The 13,609-nt window shown below is 42.7% G+C and overlaps 1 protein-coding gene across 2 annotated transcripts in view; it reads right to left on the bottom strand.

The window, feature by feature from the left end:
• The window catches only part of HACD1 (3-hydroxyacyl-CoA dehydratase 1), a 420,976-nt gene that overhangs the window by 94,498 nt on the left and 312,869 nt on the right, over positions 1-13,609 (bottom strand). For both annotated transcript variants that reach the window (XM_069648346.1, XM_069648345.1), the window contains exon 5: positions 12,548-12,669. In XM_069648346.1, the coding sequence (XP_069504447.1) occupies positions 12,548-12,669 (122 nt within the window). The remainder of the gene's footprint in view (positions 1-12,547; positions 12,670-13,609) is intronic.

The raw sequence follows: 13,609 nt of genomic DNA, 5'->3' as shown, positions 1-13,609 counted from the left end.
CGTGGGATGTGAAGGGCCTCAGTATAGCTGGTAATTGGAGCTATAATTTAAACCAGCTATAATAGGCCCTAAGGGCAAACCAATAGGTGATTTAGCAAGTTGTACAAAAGTTTAATTGGTTGCCAATATTGATATAGTAGAAGCTCGAACCTACGAGCACTAAGGATACCTATAAATAAATAATGTTTATATTCTATTAGTAAATATGTATAATAGATCACAAGGCAGTAATGGTATGGCTACTATGCAGCTGATAGAAGAATTGATTAATTAATATATTACAACATATTCTAGTGAGAGGGAAACTCCTGTTCTTGTCTTGTAACAGGGGATTTTAATCTACAATGTGAATAACTTTCAAGGCTAGATGTTTTAACAGCAAAGGAAGATAACTTTTGAGTATCCCTGAGACAGACACAGTCAAACCAAGAAGAATGACCCTATGGATCCCAATGTAGAAGTAAGCACGATAAAGATGCACCTGAGAACTTGTAATGGGAGGACAGAAAATGGTATTACTGCCAAAAAGACCTTTGGGATGATTGAGCGCTGCTCTCTCCTTGACTATATTCTCATCAGCTTAAATGCCTGGGTTTACATTGAAAATGTTGCAATAGAGGAGAGAGTGGAAAGTGATCGTAATCCTGGTGTTGTATATTTAGCTATCCCAAAACATAGTAAAATGGCTAAAGACTTACTATTTAGCAATCTCTTAGGACACAGGATAAGAATACTGTGGGAAAAGCTGAAGGAGACAAACAGCATTTCCAATATACATCATACAGCACTTCTATATGCAGACACAACAATGGTGAATTATGAGAGTGAGCCAGAAGAAACAAATTAAAAACAACCCTCATTGGTTCATATGGCTGCAGAACACTGAAAAGTAGCAAACAGTACACTGCCATTTTCCTTCCCCAAGCATTGCCAGTTTTCGTGGCAATCACGTATTCTGGTTCCCAACTCCCCTCCCCTCTCTTTCTTACTGTTGCAATAGTTTCAGCAATTTGGTGGCACAAGTACCACAAAAATCCGCCAAAACCAAACATATGACGAGATGTTAATGTTCTTTATTCACGTATTACAAAACCAAATATCTTCCCTAAGAAGGTAGTAATAATCTCTAAGAGATGGTATGACAAAGAAACAGAATCTTTCAGCAGTAGGCAAAAACAACTGGAGGGGCTGTAATGATTGGTTAGAAAGCAAGAAAGGAATATAAAGATTTGATCGAACATAAAAAGGTTGCATTTGAGGAATCAACATGGAAACAAATTATCTATGAAATTAATAATAAATGCACTAACACCTTCTAGAAAATTGTAAACAACACGATTCCAGGGAATAGGGTTAGCCCTGAGAGTGACGTCACCAAGGAAAAATGGTACACATATTTTAGTTCTCTTTATCAGGATGCTTGGGACAAGGACAGGGTATTGTTATAAAACCACAGCATTGTGATGCACTAGAGAGGGATGTACCCTTTACAAATGAGGAAATATATAAGGCTGTCGCCCTTCAAACAGTCGGCGGCCAGCCAGGCCAGACAGGATTCTTGTAGCATTGTATAAAGAAAATATTCCTATCTGGGCTCTGTCGATTACCATAATGTTTAACGCAGTGAGACTTGCCAGATAAGTACCCGAGTCCTGTAGAAGTTGAGCGATTATTCCCTTATTCGAGAAAGGGGACAAAATGAGCCCAGCACACTAACGTATAATTTTGTTTTTGTATTCCATGGGCAAAATCTATGGGAAAGATTTACAATTCAAATTACAAGATTAGGTGAGAGAAAATCAAATCTTGAGCCCGTGGCAGGCAGGATTCCAGAAGGTGACTTGTTGAACAGTTCAAGTTTTTGGGATAATGCTGATCATCAATAAATATGTTCATACGAACAAGTGATGCATTTATTCTCTATTTCTAGATCTGAATTCAACGTTCGATAGTGTCCACAGAATGGACCCATGGAAGTGACTGCAATTCCTTGGTCTATCTAGTCAACTGATAGATGAATAGCAACATTAGGGCTTTTGTCAGAATCAGCTCAAACAGGGAGACCACAAATTACCTTTCTATCTAAAAGGGTGTGTGCCATGTTTGTATTCTGGCCTCCACCCTATTTCGTTTATATGTCAATGAACTAGCCAATGAAATCACAAAACTAAAGGCAGATGACCCAAGTTCAAATGGCAAGAAAATCGGTATTCTGCTATATGCGGATGATGCCTTGTTAATTTCAATAACACCCTACGGGCTGAAGAAACAATGGCACAGCTCCACAATCTTTGTACAAAGAACAGGCTACAAATAAATGTGGCAAAAACAAATGTAATGGTATACCATTCAAAAAATAAATAATGAAAAAGGTGAAAGGTACAACATCACTTTGCTCCATGTGGTCAGCAGAAACCCTATTGCTCTTATCACCCACAATCAGCAGGAAGAGTTGAAAGACACAATGGGCCTCATTACGAGGTTGGAGGTAGCCATGCCCTTAATAAGGGCATGGCTACCCCCAAACTCGGGTCCTGCTCCGGGTCCAGCGAAAGGGGAATTACCGGCCCATTCCAACATTGGAGGGCCCGGTAATTTCACTTTCGCGGGACCCAGAGCCAGTATGTGCCCATTCCCATTTGAGCCCCCATAGGGCTCAATGGGAATGGGGAGGATGGTAGAAGCGGTACCGTTGCTACCATCCTGGCCTGCTAGCGGGTGTCGCTATGCATGCCTGGTCTGACCAGGCATCCAGAGCGGCACCCGCAAGCAAACTCGTAATGTTGCGGCATGGCAACAACGGTGCCGGTAGCACTACCGGCACCGTTGTTGCCTTACCGCAACAGCCCTAATGAGGCCCAATGGCTGTTTGATTAACAAGATCACAGATATCTGTGAGTAAATTAACCTGAAATGGCCTGATGGTTTACCTCAAGCGTTGATGAGCTTTTGAAGTACTTGAGAAGTGGGTTAAGTGCACATGAGATAAGACTACTGCGCCTAGGTAAAGTGAACATTCATGAAACTGATCATTTCGTTTGACAGTATTGCAAAACACTTATCAGAAACATAAGCCCTATCCGTTTGAAGGTCAAAGAAGCACTACCAAAAAGCATCAGACCAATTGGGCCATTAGCTGGAACCCGGGGACTTTGTCACCCACTGCAAGAGAGCACAAGTGCCCAAGGATTCTGCAGCTACTTTTACTGGTCAGTGGACTGGCCAAACTGATGGCAGTTACAGGACCAGGTAAGATGAATTTAATGTACAAGGTGTTTGTGTCCAGCACAGAGTCTATGAGGAATGGACAACCCAGAGTACTTGAGAACACTGAAATGGTTACTACAGAGCAGGTAAGGCAGTGACCATAGCGGAGATGCCATCCCATTGTGATCTGGAAGGGAGGCAATTGTGGATCAGCCACTTGGGAGTGTGGAACTGAATAATATTTTTGTTTTCTTATTTTTCTGCACTTATCAGACTTACTCAGTTCTGCTCCCGTAAATACAGCACTTGCCACTTGTTGGCTGCACTATCACTGTTTATTGCCTCCATTATCTACTTATTTGTATTTATTATTATTTATCTGTTCTCTGCTCTGCACTTTCCACTCTCCCCCTTCCATGCACTTTCCCCCTTTCCTTTTCCCATGCACTGGCGCGTTCTCAATGTCACTGGGTTTCGTAAAATCATTGTGTTCTCCCCTGTTCCCCTCCCTTGCCTGCCGCGCTCTGAAACACTTGTGTACGAGCGCGCTACAAATAAACTATCATATCATATCATGCCCTCCCACACTTACTGCCAAATGAACAGGAAACAAAAGATAGTTCTAAAGCAATGTCAAAATCAATTAGTCCAATTTTATTCACATCATCTACTGTTACTACTACTATCCCTCAGATTGTTTGGTTGCGTATTGAAGAACATTAATCATCCAGGCATTCATGTATGACATGAATGTCACCACTCCAGGTGAGTCATTTTACAGTTCCTCCTTAATGAGCATGTGGTCATGATGGCTGCACCTCGATACTGTAGGTCAGAACGTGAGCAGGGAGCCAACTGCTTTATGGTCACCCACATAGTCCATAATGGTACAGTTGTTGAAAGCCAATAACCTTTCTTTCCTGCACACTGTTGAAAACATGCACTTTACCATGTCCCAAGCACTGTGTATTTTACAAACCTTGCTACATTAGGAGAGCAACAATTGTGGTATATGTCACTGACCAGAAAAATGGGATTGGCAGACAGCAGAGAATCTTATATCCCTGTTTAGAAATGATAATGTTTTGCCTTCCATGTCAGGTTTTGGATTAATATCACATTTCTACAACCACACAAAGGGGGACGCTGTTTGTTTAGCACTGCGGAAAGTCAATCTCTAACAGATCAATGAGACTTAAAAGGACACATTTGGAATGGTGCAAGTACTGAAGATTCAGCCTGAAGCGTTCATAAAGGATAGGTACATGATGAGAAGCTGGGTCATATGCAAAAGGCTATTACCACAAATTTGATGGGTGGAAGGTTTTAAATAAATCTGAACCACTAGCAGTGCTCTGGGCAACCATCCACAACACTGTTGTTTAGCCTTTCTGCGCCATTGCAAAGGGGTTGAGCCATATGCAAATCAGTCAGGTACTGCCACCAATGGGAACAGCCCAGCCCGAATTGCTAGGCCAGGTCCCCTCTGCATGGAAATACAAGCACCCCAGACATGTTTCGGCCTTGTAGGGCCTCGTCAGTGAGGTGCAGCTTGGTTCCCTATGGCGCAGCAAGCAAAAGGCTACTGGACTGATAACGGGAGCGCAACTGACTAAAGTTGATGCAATCTTGAGAGCGCTGCAGATAATAAATGACTTAGGCTCTGTACTTCAGAACTTGCTAATAGATTTGAATTCTGATATCACTTCTGCAGGACAGAAAATGGAATGGGACTTTACCAGCGTACATGCACAGAGCTTACTGAATGTTCAGCTACGAACGATCCATGATGACATCGCACATCAGTCCTGGCCAAGAGCACTTATAGGTTAACACGAAAAGAGGGGGGCATATTACCCATAGGACTCATGGTCTGTGTAGGAGGGGCATCTGTAATGCTCCTCAGTGATTACATTTTTCCTGAGATGTCTCTGCTGAGAGAGGAGCAGACGTAGCTAGTTACTACTTGTCAGTTTCTAGAGCAGGAGATTTGTGTTTGACTGAAGAACTGCTCTGTAGATAGTGATGGATAAGAGGAAAGAGGGACAGAGAAGGTTCTATCTAGTCGTGTCCCTCTATACCCCTAGACCGCGCTGGTGGCCTCCAAACTAATAGTGGATAGAGTAAGGAAAATTTAGAAAAACACATCACTTTGTCATTTCTCAGTTTACTGTATATTGAATACAGTTGTAACTGCAAAAACGAAGTGCTTTTTCTCCTGTTCGCTAATTAGTAATCGTGTAAACAGGTAACGCTTTAAATGAGATCTTTACATATTGTGTAAATAGAGCACTTAAAAACACCTCTGGAGTACTGTCTGATCCGTGGCCATTTCGAAACTTGTGTAAATTCTTGAACTGACGATGCAAGTCCTTTCACTTTTCATTCCTTATATATGGACCCATCCATGGGATAGGGCCACCACATCTCAGATCCTGCCTGATTCTTGGGCAATGTGTAGTTGGGATTGGATCGTCCATTGGGATATCTGATAGATTATGACTTCTGGAGAAAAAATGTGGTTTGTTAATAGTGCCCCAGTGGTCATGCCTGATGTCTTGACATTAGTTGGAACTAAATAGAGACTCTGGCCGAAGCCACCCAAGACACCCCAACTCCAATGTGTGGTGAAACTCAGACCAGGTCAAACACTGATTGTTGGGGAAAAGGGTCAGGTCGGAATGTATTTCTGGTGGATTTTCTCTGAAAGAAACAGAACTCCTTGAAGCCAATGGTAGCTGCGTCTGAACGAATGATGCACTCAAACTGACACACATTTCACACTGACTACCAAAAGTAAAAACTATACTCTGGACTGCTGTACAAGAAATATAAGTAAGCTTTAGTTTTGGCAGTCATTTTGATTGGACTTCCTTAATTCCCCAACATCTCCACAACCTGTTAGAACTGTTGCACCAAGAGCAGATGATTTTCCAAGCAGCCCATAAAACAGCCACTATGTCACCAAAACAGATGGAAATGCTTGGTTCCCATGCCGGCATGTGAACTATTAATTTTGCAGCATTAATGATCACTGTGGTCATGATTTTTTCTTGCTGTCGTTGCCGTAGAAACAGACGCAGAGGTCTGGTACATATTCATAATGATAAATTGGAGTACAAACGAATCAAGCATTAGCAGCTCCTGTAGATAAAAATAATGCCCCAATGCTGAACTTGAGATTTTAGCTCCGATGGAAGTAAGAATTAGTAGATGTATATATTATGTATTGTCCTTAGTAAACTCTTTTCAGGCAGGGATAGTTAAATAAAGGCTCCCAAGATGGGCTCGGTTAGACACAGAATTATGTGACCAAAATAATAAATACTAATGTAAAGTTGATGTTAAGTTGATGTATGCTAATTGTGCTTAGAAGCAAACAAAGCAGGGGGGTGCTGCTTTGCAGCAACCAAGATGGCTGTGCATGGCTAGAGCTCAATTGAAGCCGCTCTGTTTGCAAAGGGTTTGGAGGCTCCTGCACCAGAATAATTGTTGGCAACCTTACACATTACCTACCGGTTGATACTGGTGACGGTTGTCGGCTGAGGTGCTGCGTGGCTCTCCCCTTGAAAGTGACGGTGGTTCACGGCAGCATGACTGGTGGCCGTAAGGGGCGGGCGGGACCCGCAGGAACTGGAACCACCAATTTTCTTTTTTTTTTTTTTTTTTACACATGTTGCTAAATAGTAAGGATAGATTGCGAGTGAACTGGCGTTTCAAGCCCATGGCACTTAAAGGCGTGGCTTTCAAATGCACGATTCGGGAACATATCCAGCAATACTTTGACCTAAACACAGGATCTGTCCAGAGGGTATGCGTCTTATGGCAGGGGTTTAAGGTGTATATAAGAGGGATGGCAATGGCTGCAGAGCTAGAGTCCTCAGGACTATATGTAGAGATTTAGCGTCCCAAGAAGCCGAACTGCGCAAACTGGAAATCATGCATGATACAGAGCCTACAGCTGGGAGCCTACAGCTCATTAAGGAAAAAACGAAAAACTCATCTCTTCAATTAGTGGCCTATCTTCGTCCTTGTCTCTCTACCATCGACTGATATTATACCTGTAACACTCTAACACTGTAACTAGCGCCTAGATGCTCATGGGCTATGCTCACTTGTATAAATGTTTAAATAAATAAATAAGGCCACCATAGATCGCTTTCTGCTGGCGGCTGTGAGGGAAATAGATGCTTTTTCTATCCACAGACGGCCAGGAATTATGGAGAAGGGGACAGACCTGGAAGGAGTTGAGCCTGCTTGTAAAAAAGGAGGGACGGCACTACGTAATGACAAGTGGGAGGTATGTTTTGCAGACACAAAAATGCTGAGACTATTTCAAGAATTCTACACCAATTTGTACATGAAATCTGCAGTTCAGAATCGTTTCTGGAAACTATTCCCCTCACTGTATTGTCTGAGGAAACCAGAGTTTTCCTGGACCGACCCTTATGCACCATCAAGATTCAAGTCGCCGTAGAGAACTTGTCCTCTGGTAAAGCACCAAGACCAGATGGCCTGGGCCTTAATTTCTACAAAGTGTTTGGTGCAATCCTTGTTCCACACCTGGTAGCCGTCTGGGAAGAAGCGCTTCAAGTTGGGGTCCTACTGGACACCATGCATGAGACAATTATTATTTTGTTATTAAAACCGGAAAAACCAGCAGAGTAATGTGGCTCCTACAAACCACTATTACTTATTAATACTGATACGAAAATGTTCGCCAAGGTTCTTGCAAACAGGTTGATGCCTTATATGAGACATATTATACACCCAGGTCAATCAGGGTTTATCCCAGGTAGGACGACAGGGTACAACTTGCGTAGACTAATCAATGTCATGACACAAATCGACCCGGAGACAAGGGCTATTGCATTGTCGATCGATACCCAGAAGGCGTTTGACATGGTCTTGTGGAAGTTTTTATTTGCAGTATTGGATAAATGTAGATTTGGCCCCCACTTTGTGAAGTATGTTTGAATGCTTAACTGAACCTTCAGCTAAGGTGAGAGTAAATGGGATGTCATCTGAAGCTATAAAGTTAGAGAGAGGAGCGAGGCAGGGATGCCACATGTACTCATTGCTACTCGTGATTTGCATGGACCTTTAGCTGATCTAATAAGAACAAAGCATGCGACAGTAGGACTATGCCTGTCAGGTAGACCAATGATCCACTCTTTATATGCTGTTTAGCAGGTGTAGCCGTACTTCGCACAGTAATTCCAACTTCAGTCCGAGTTTTAAGTTCATTCAATGAATGCATATAGATGATGATGTTGCATGGTTGTTTGCATTACCCGAATACCAACGCAATCGATTCCATCCAGCTACTTTGAATTGGAGCGTTGAGATTGCGCAGCAACATTATTGGTGTCCCGATCTACAGCCGAGGCAGCAAGGGTCCTCAACATAAGTGCCGTACGTGTAGGGCTGAAGCATGTAAACTTGAAGTGCCGTACCTGTACGTGTACGGATGAAGCATGTAAGCTTCGTACTGTTGAGATGGCAAACATTCATCAACTTCAATGGGGAATGAAGTTCCTGTAATTATCAATAGAGATTTGCCACAATGTGACGGACAACGTTATTGTGGACACTATCGAAGAGACAGGCACCATTTCCTGTCACCCGCATTACTACAAAAGCACTGTTTTATGTTTCCCGCATGACTTCAATAGTGAGTGCTGCAATGTCAGCTAGAATGCTGACTGTGTGGAAAGTTTAGGAACAATGAATTGCTGAAGTTTATGCAGGACTACGGCAGAAGTACGGCATGAAGAGCCATATGTCAGGGGATAGCATTGCAGACTGCTTAAAAAAATGAGAATAATTTATATTTTATACTTTTTACATTGTCTACACCATAGAACCTACCCACATGCCAAATGTCAGGTTTGTAGCATGTTGGGAAGTATGCTGAACTTTTCGAACAGACACACACACATATCCACACATTTACCTTTTATATGTTTAGAGAGATGATATCTTTATATATGTAAAGGATCCTGATGAGAACCTGGAACTGATTATGAGAGCTATAACTCGATTTGGGCATCTATCTGATTTCACAGTCAATTATACCAAGACAGAGATGTCCCCCTAATGGAAGCTACGAGCAAACATCATAACAGTTATAATTTGACATAGTCCACGGATGATCTTAGATATCTGGGTATTAATATTGCCGGGCCAAGGGAGTCCCCGCTTACTCAGAACCAAGAAGTGTGTATGCAACACTTGACGCCCAAGATACAGAAATTGTCATGTCTACCATTGTCTCTGGCAAGATGACTAGCGCTGATCAAAAAGGTTATATTACCAAAATTACTCTATGGGTTCATTAATGTTCCACTGTGGGCGAGCAAAGGGTTCTTCAGAGACCTACATGGGAAATGCTCTACAGTTTTGTGTCACTCGGGAGCGGTACAGAAGAAATGTAAAGTTCTGGCTAGGCCATTCAATAAAGAGGGTGTGGCTGGGTCATATTTCGAATTGTACTGGGTGGCTGCGCAGGCACAGTTCGCATCGTATTGGTTTGCAGATCAGAGGCCTCCACATGTAGGGATTGAACAACTTGCGGCAGGGACAGCAGACCCCAGTCCCCAGAGCTGTCTTATTAAGAAAAAAGAGGTACAAAGATGATTGCCCTTATGACCCGCTGGGGGCAACTCTGGCAGCATGGAAAATTATATTTGCCAAAACAAAGTTGGTAGACAAATACTATGAAAAGGCACCACTGTGGGATTTTCCAGATATTCCACCCACTATGGATGAGAACATACAGACACAATGGGATGGGTCGTTTGGGGGTACTGTGTGATATGTTCCCAGAGAGGATATTTCTTCGATTGCATGACCCAAAGGTATCAACCAAGGAAACCACCAATGAGCTGCTGTAATACTACAGATTAAGGGAGCCTTCAAGGATAAATGGCCCATATTCCCATGGGAACCACCAGAGAATACCTGCACCACATTGTAGTTGGTTATTTATAGCACGCTTTATACCCTGAGGTTTCAAAATGCGTACCCGGGGATTAAACCTACATTGCTCAGTCATCTTGCTTCCAAGGCGAGCGCGCTGCCACTGAGATATCCTCCAGGCCCATACATTGCAAATTCACAGGGATGCAGGGGACTGGTGTACACACTATACAGAAAGCTGGAGGATCAGATTCCGCTTGAGGATCATAAGCTATGAAATAAGGGAGCAACAGACATGGTTGGAGAGATCGTGGAAGAAGAATGGCTAAAGATGTGTGAGCTGACGAAACAACTATCATTAAATTCAAGCTTATTCAGTTTAAGATGTTAAACAGAGTACTCTATATCCGTGCGAAGCTAAAACGATTTCAACGAGATTGTGATGGATGTTGTCCCAGGTGTAAGGCGGAAGATGCAGGTTATTTTAATATGATATGGCAGTACTTTGTTATGTACGCCGTTTGGTCAGAGATATGTGAAAAATGATCAATGATAACCGATATGCGTGTTATCCAAGAACCCAAACAGATACTGAGCCTCCTTACAAGTCTGGTGGTAGCCATGCTGGAAAAACCGGCAGGCTGCCGCCAGACCCATAATACCATTCCTCCTCCGTGATTGCCGGAATCACCGAGGGGATAACAACCCTGGTGTCCCAGTAATTCTGGAGGCAGAATTCTGTAAATCCCCATTCCCATGGAGTCCCATAGTGACACCTCTCGCCTGCAGGACTCAGAATCAGCTGGTCCGGAAACAACGGTGGCGGCGGATTTACCGCCACCATTGTTTCCGGACCCGCTGGCTTGTGATGAGGCCCACTGTTTGGTTTGTGTGAAGACATCCCTAAAGTTAAAGATAGATTCATTAATCTGGGCCTATTGCTTGCAAAAAGATGTATACTGCGTAAACGGAAAGAAATACCCACCCCGTATAGAGTGATGTTACGTCGCCGAACACCAATAGCAACACTAACTGGGTCAGCTAAACCAAAAGACCTATGGTCTGATTTCCGTTATGACGGTTGCACAAGCAACGGGCCACAATGCTGGCATAATTGGATAAGGAAATGTTATAACTGGAAGAATTGCAATGTAATGTCAACATGCAAGATGACGATGTACTAAAATATGTATTGGTTTTGGAGTGTGGAGCATTAAATAGAGGTGTTAAAAAAGAAGCAAACAAAGCAGTGTAGAACCCGATTACCCATGTTCTCTTAAAAAAATGTCATGATTGGTATTAGGAATTATTATCAGTAGCTATGTTTTAGTGCAAGGTAATAAGCCCGAGTAAAGACCATTAGGCTGTCTAGTTAGAAAGTGGCAGGCTCTGCTTCAGATAGTGTAAGAAAGAAATAGTACATGGTATAGCAGTACGCAAGTAGGCAACTGTTTCTAATGTTAAACATGTGAGCTGCTGAAGCAGGGATGCAGGAAAATGAGCTGATGGAAATAAGACCATGTAACCAGGCTAGATGGAGGGGTAAGAACGAGAGACGGCACACTGCCAGGATAGCAACGTCTCCAAGGACAACATACAGTGAGAACCGTATTAGAATCAGATGTTATATTTAACATCCTAAAACGAATCTACAGTTATCTTGCAGGAGGGGAGGCCCATAAATGCGGTAGAATTTTGGTTAGATGAGCTTCTTCTGTTAAAGAGGGTTGCTGAGTCAGATTATTTTCTTGCAGAGCGGATTGGTACGTGATGCACTAAAGTCAAGTCATGGGGGGTCATTACCTATATGCCGGTTCGGAATTAACGTGACAGGCATACTACAGGTTTGCTGGTGGGGTGGCCTGATTAAACTCCAGCTGAGAGCTGGAGGTAAGTCAGGCACCCCACTGGCAAAAAACAAACGGTATAACCGGCACTGGAATTACCAGTGCCTGTAATACCGGCAATCCCCGCATGGAGTCTGATACATTGAATGGGGATTAACTACCCTTACTGGAACCTGTAATCTGTCAGTAATTCCGGAAGACCAGGTGCCGGTAACGGTAGTTCTGTTTGGTGGTATCAAACATGCACTAAGAAAAAACAGCAAGCCATTCAAGCAGAGCAGAAGCATGGTTAGCTTAGTGTTTAGGAATGCTGGTGTCACCTGACATTTTTTCGAAGGTGTATTTTCGTGATATGTCTGCCAATCAGCTGCACTAGAACAAGCCATACAAACAAGTTGTATTTTCTTACCCTCTTGCTGGCTAAAATGCTGACGAATTTGCCATATCCAATGAAAACACACCATGGTTAATAGGCCGCCAAATCACACATCATGTTTCCCGAACGTTAGCACTGCATGCAATAAGCAGACGTGCACTGAACTGTGAAAAACCAAACTGGAAGGCATCTCCACCTGGCCCACTTAATGAAGTACGGCAAATGGTTCAGTAGGTTGAAGGTGTAGAAGGAGTAGCGAGTTATCTCTGTCACAGTCCAAACCACTAGAAAAAGAAGGACACTCTCTTCGTTCTGGATCTGTGGAAGGAGAAAAAAGCACCAGTTACATACTTTAGGAGTACCTATTACAATTCTCTTCTTCCAGAGATGATTGTAGGATTTTTTACATTCCCATATAAACAATAATGTGACACGATTTATCAGTTACAACATGGCCAGGCATCTGTTCGTTGTCTGAACATAAAGCCAGATCTGCTCCACACCACTTCCTGATATGTACGCCTCACAATCCACAAAACCTCAGTTCCAGGCGCATGCTGGCCACCATTGACAAACAGTACCCAATGCAAAGGCAACAATAATGTGTGGAAAATGGTAAATTGCAGTGAAAGCCTGTCCCGTCTTAGGTGTCACTTTTTACAAAGATGATCAGTTTAAAAAAAATGAGCAAGCATAAAGAAAAATAAATAAATTGATGTATCCCTACAGTGACACATGGACTATAGAAAATCATTATCACAATTGCATCATGCCTAGATAGCTCCATGGAATAATGATTGTAGACACTAAAAGGAAAAGCACACATAGGTAATGTATGGATCGTTATGATTGGGATGTTTGGTACACAATGCACCTACTGACCCCTGCACCCTCTTCAGCAATACCTGCAATACAATATGTGCTAAAAACTCCCATAATATGACATGGGCACACAGAGTTCTGTATAGAAACCTCGCCTGTATTCATTTTTGCCTTTTGATCGGTGATGTCAACAGTGCCAAGCCTATGCAAATCAACAACATTACTGCTCTGGTGGTTATATTTGTAGAACCTGCAACGGTGCCTTAACAGCATTTAGGGAAAAGTAAAAATTCCTACAGCCTGAGATAATTGCAAGCAACACGTCACTACATTTGGTTATCTACATGTAGCTATGGCATATACTGTACACTGGGCTGATTGCTTTTTTAAATAGAGAACCTAAACTAAATGGAAAAGAATTGGGGCAGCAGCCACA

The sequence above is a fragment of the Ambystoma mexicanum genome, chromosome 2q (genome assembly GCF_040938575.1).
Source record: "Ambystoma mexicanum isolate Mex_15411 chromosome 2q, UKY_AmexF1_1, whole genome shotgun sequence".
In the NCBI taxonomy this organism is placed as follows: domain Eukaryota; kingdom Metazoa; phylum Chordata; class Amphibia; order Caudata; family Ambystomatidae; genus Ambystoma; species Ambystoma mexicanum.
Note: the sequence above shows the minus strand (reverse complement) of the source record. Positions and strands in the feature narration are given on the sequence as shown.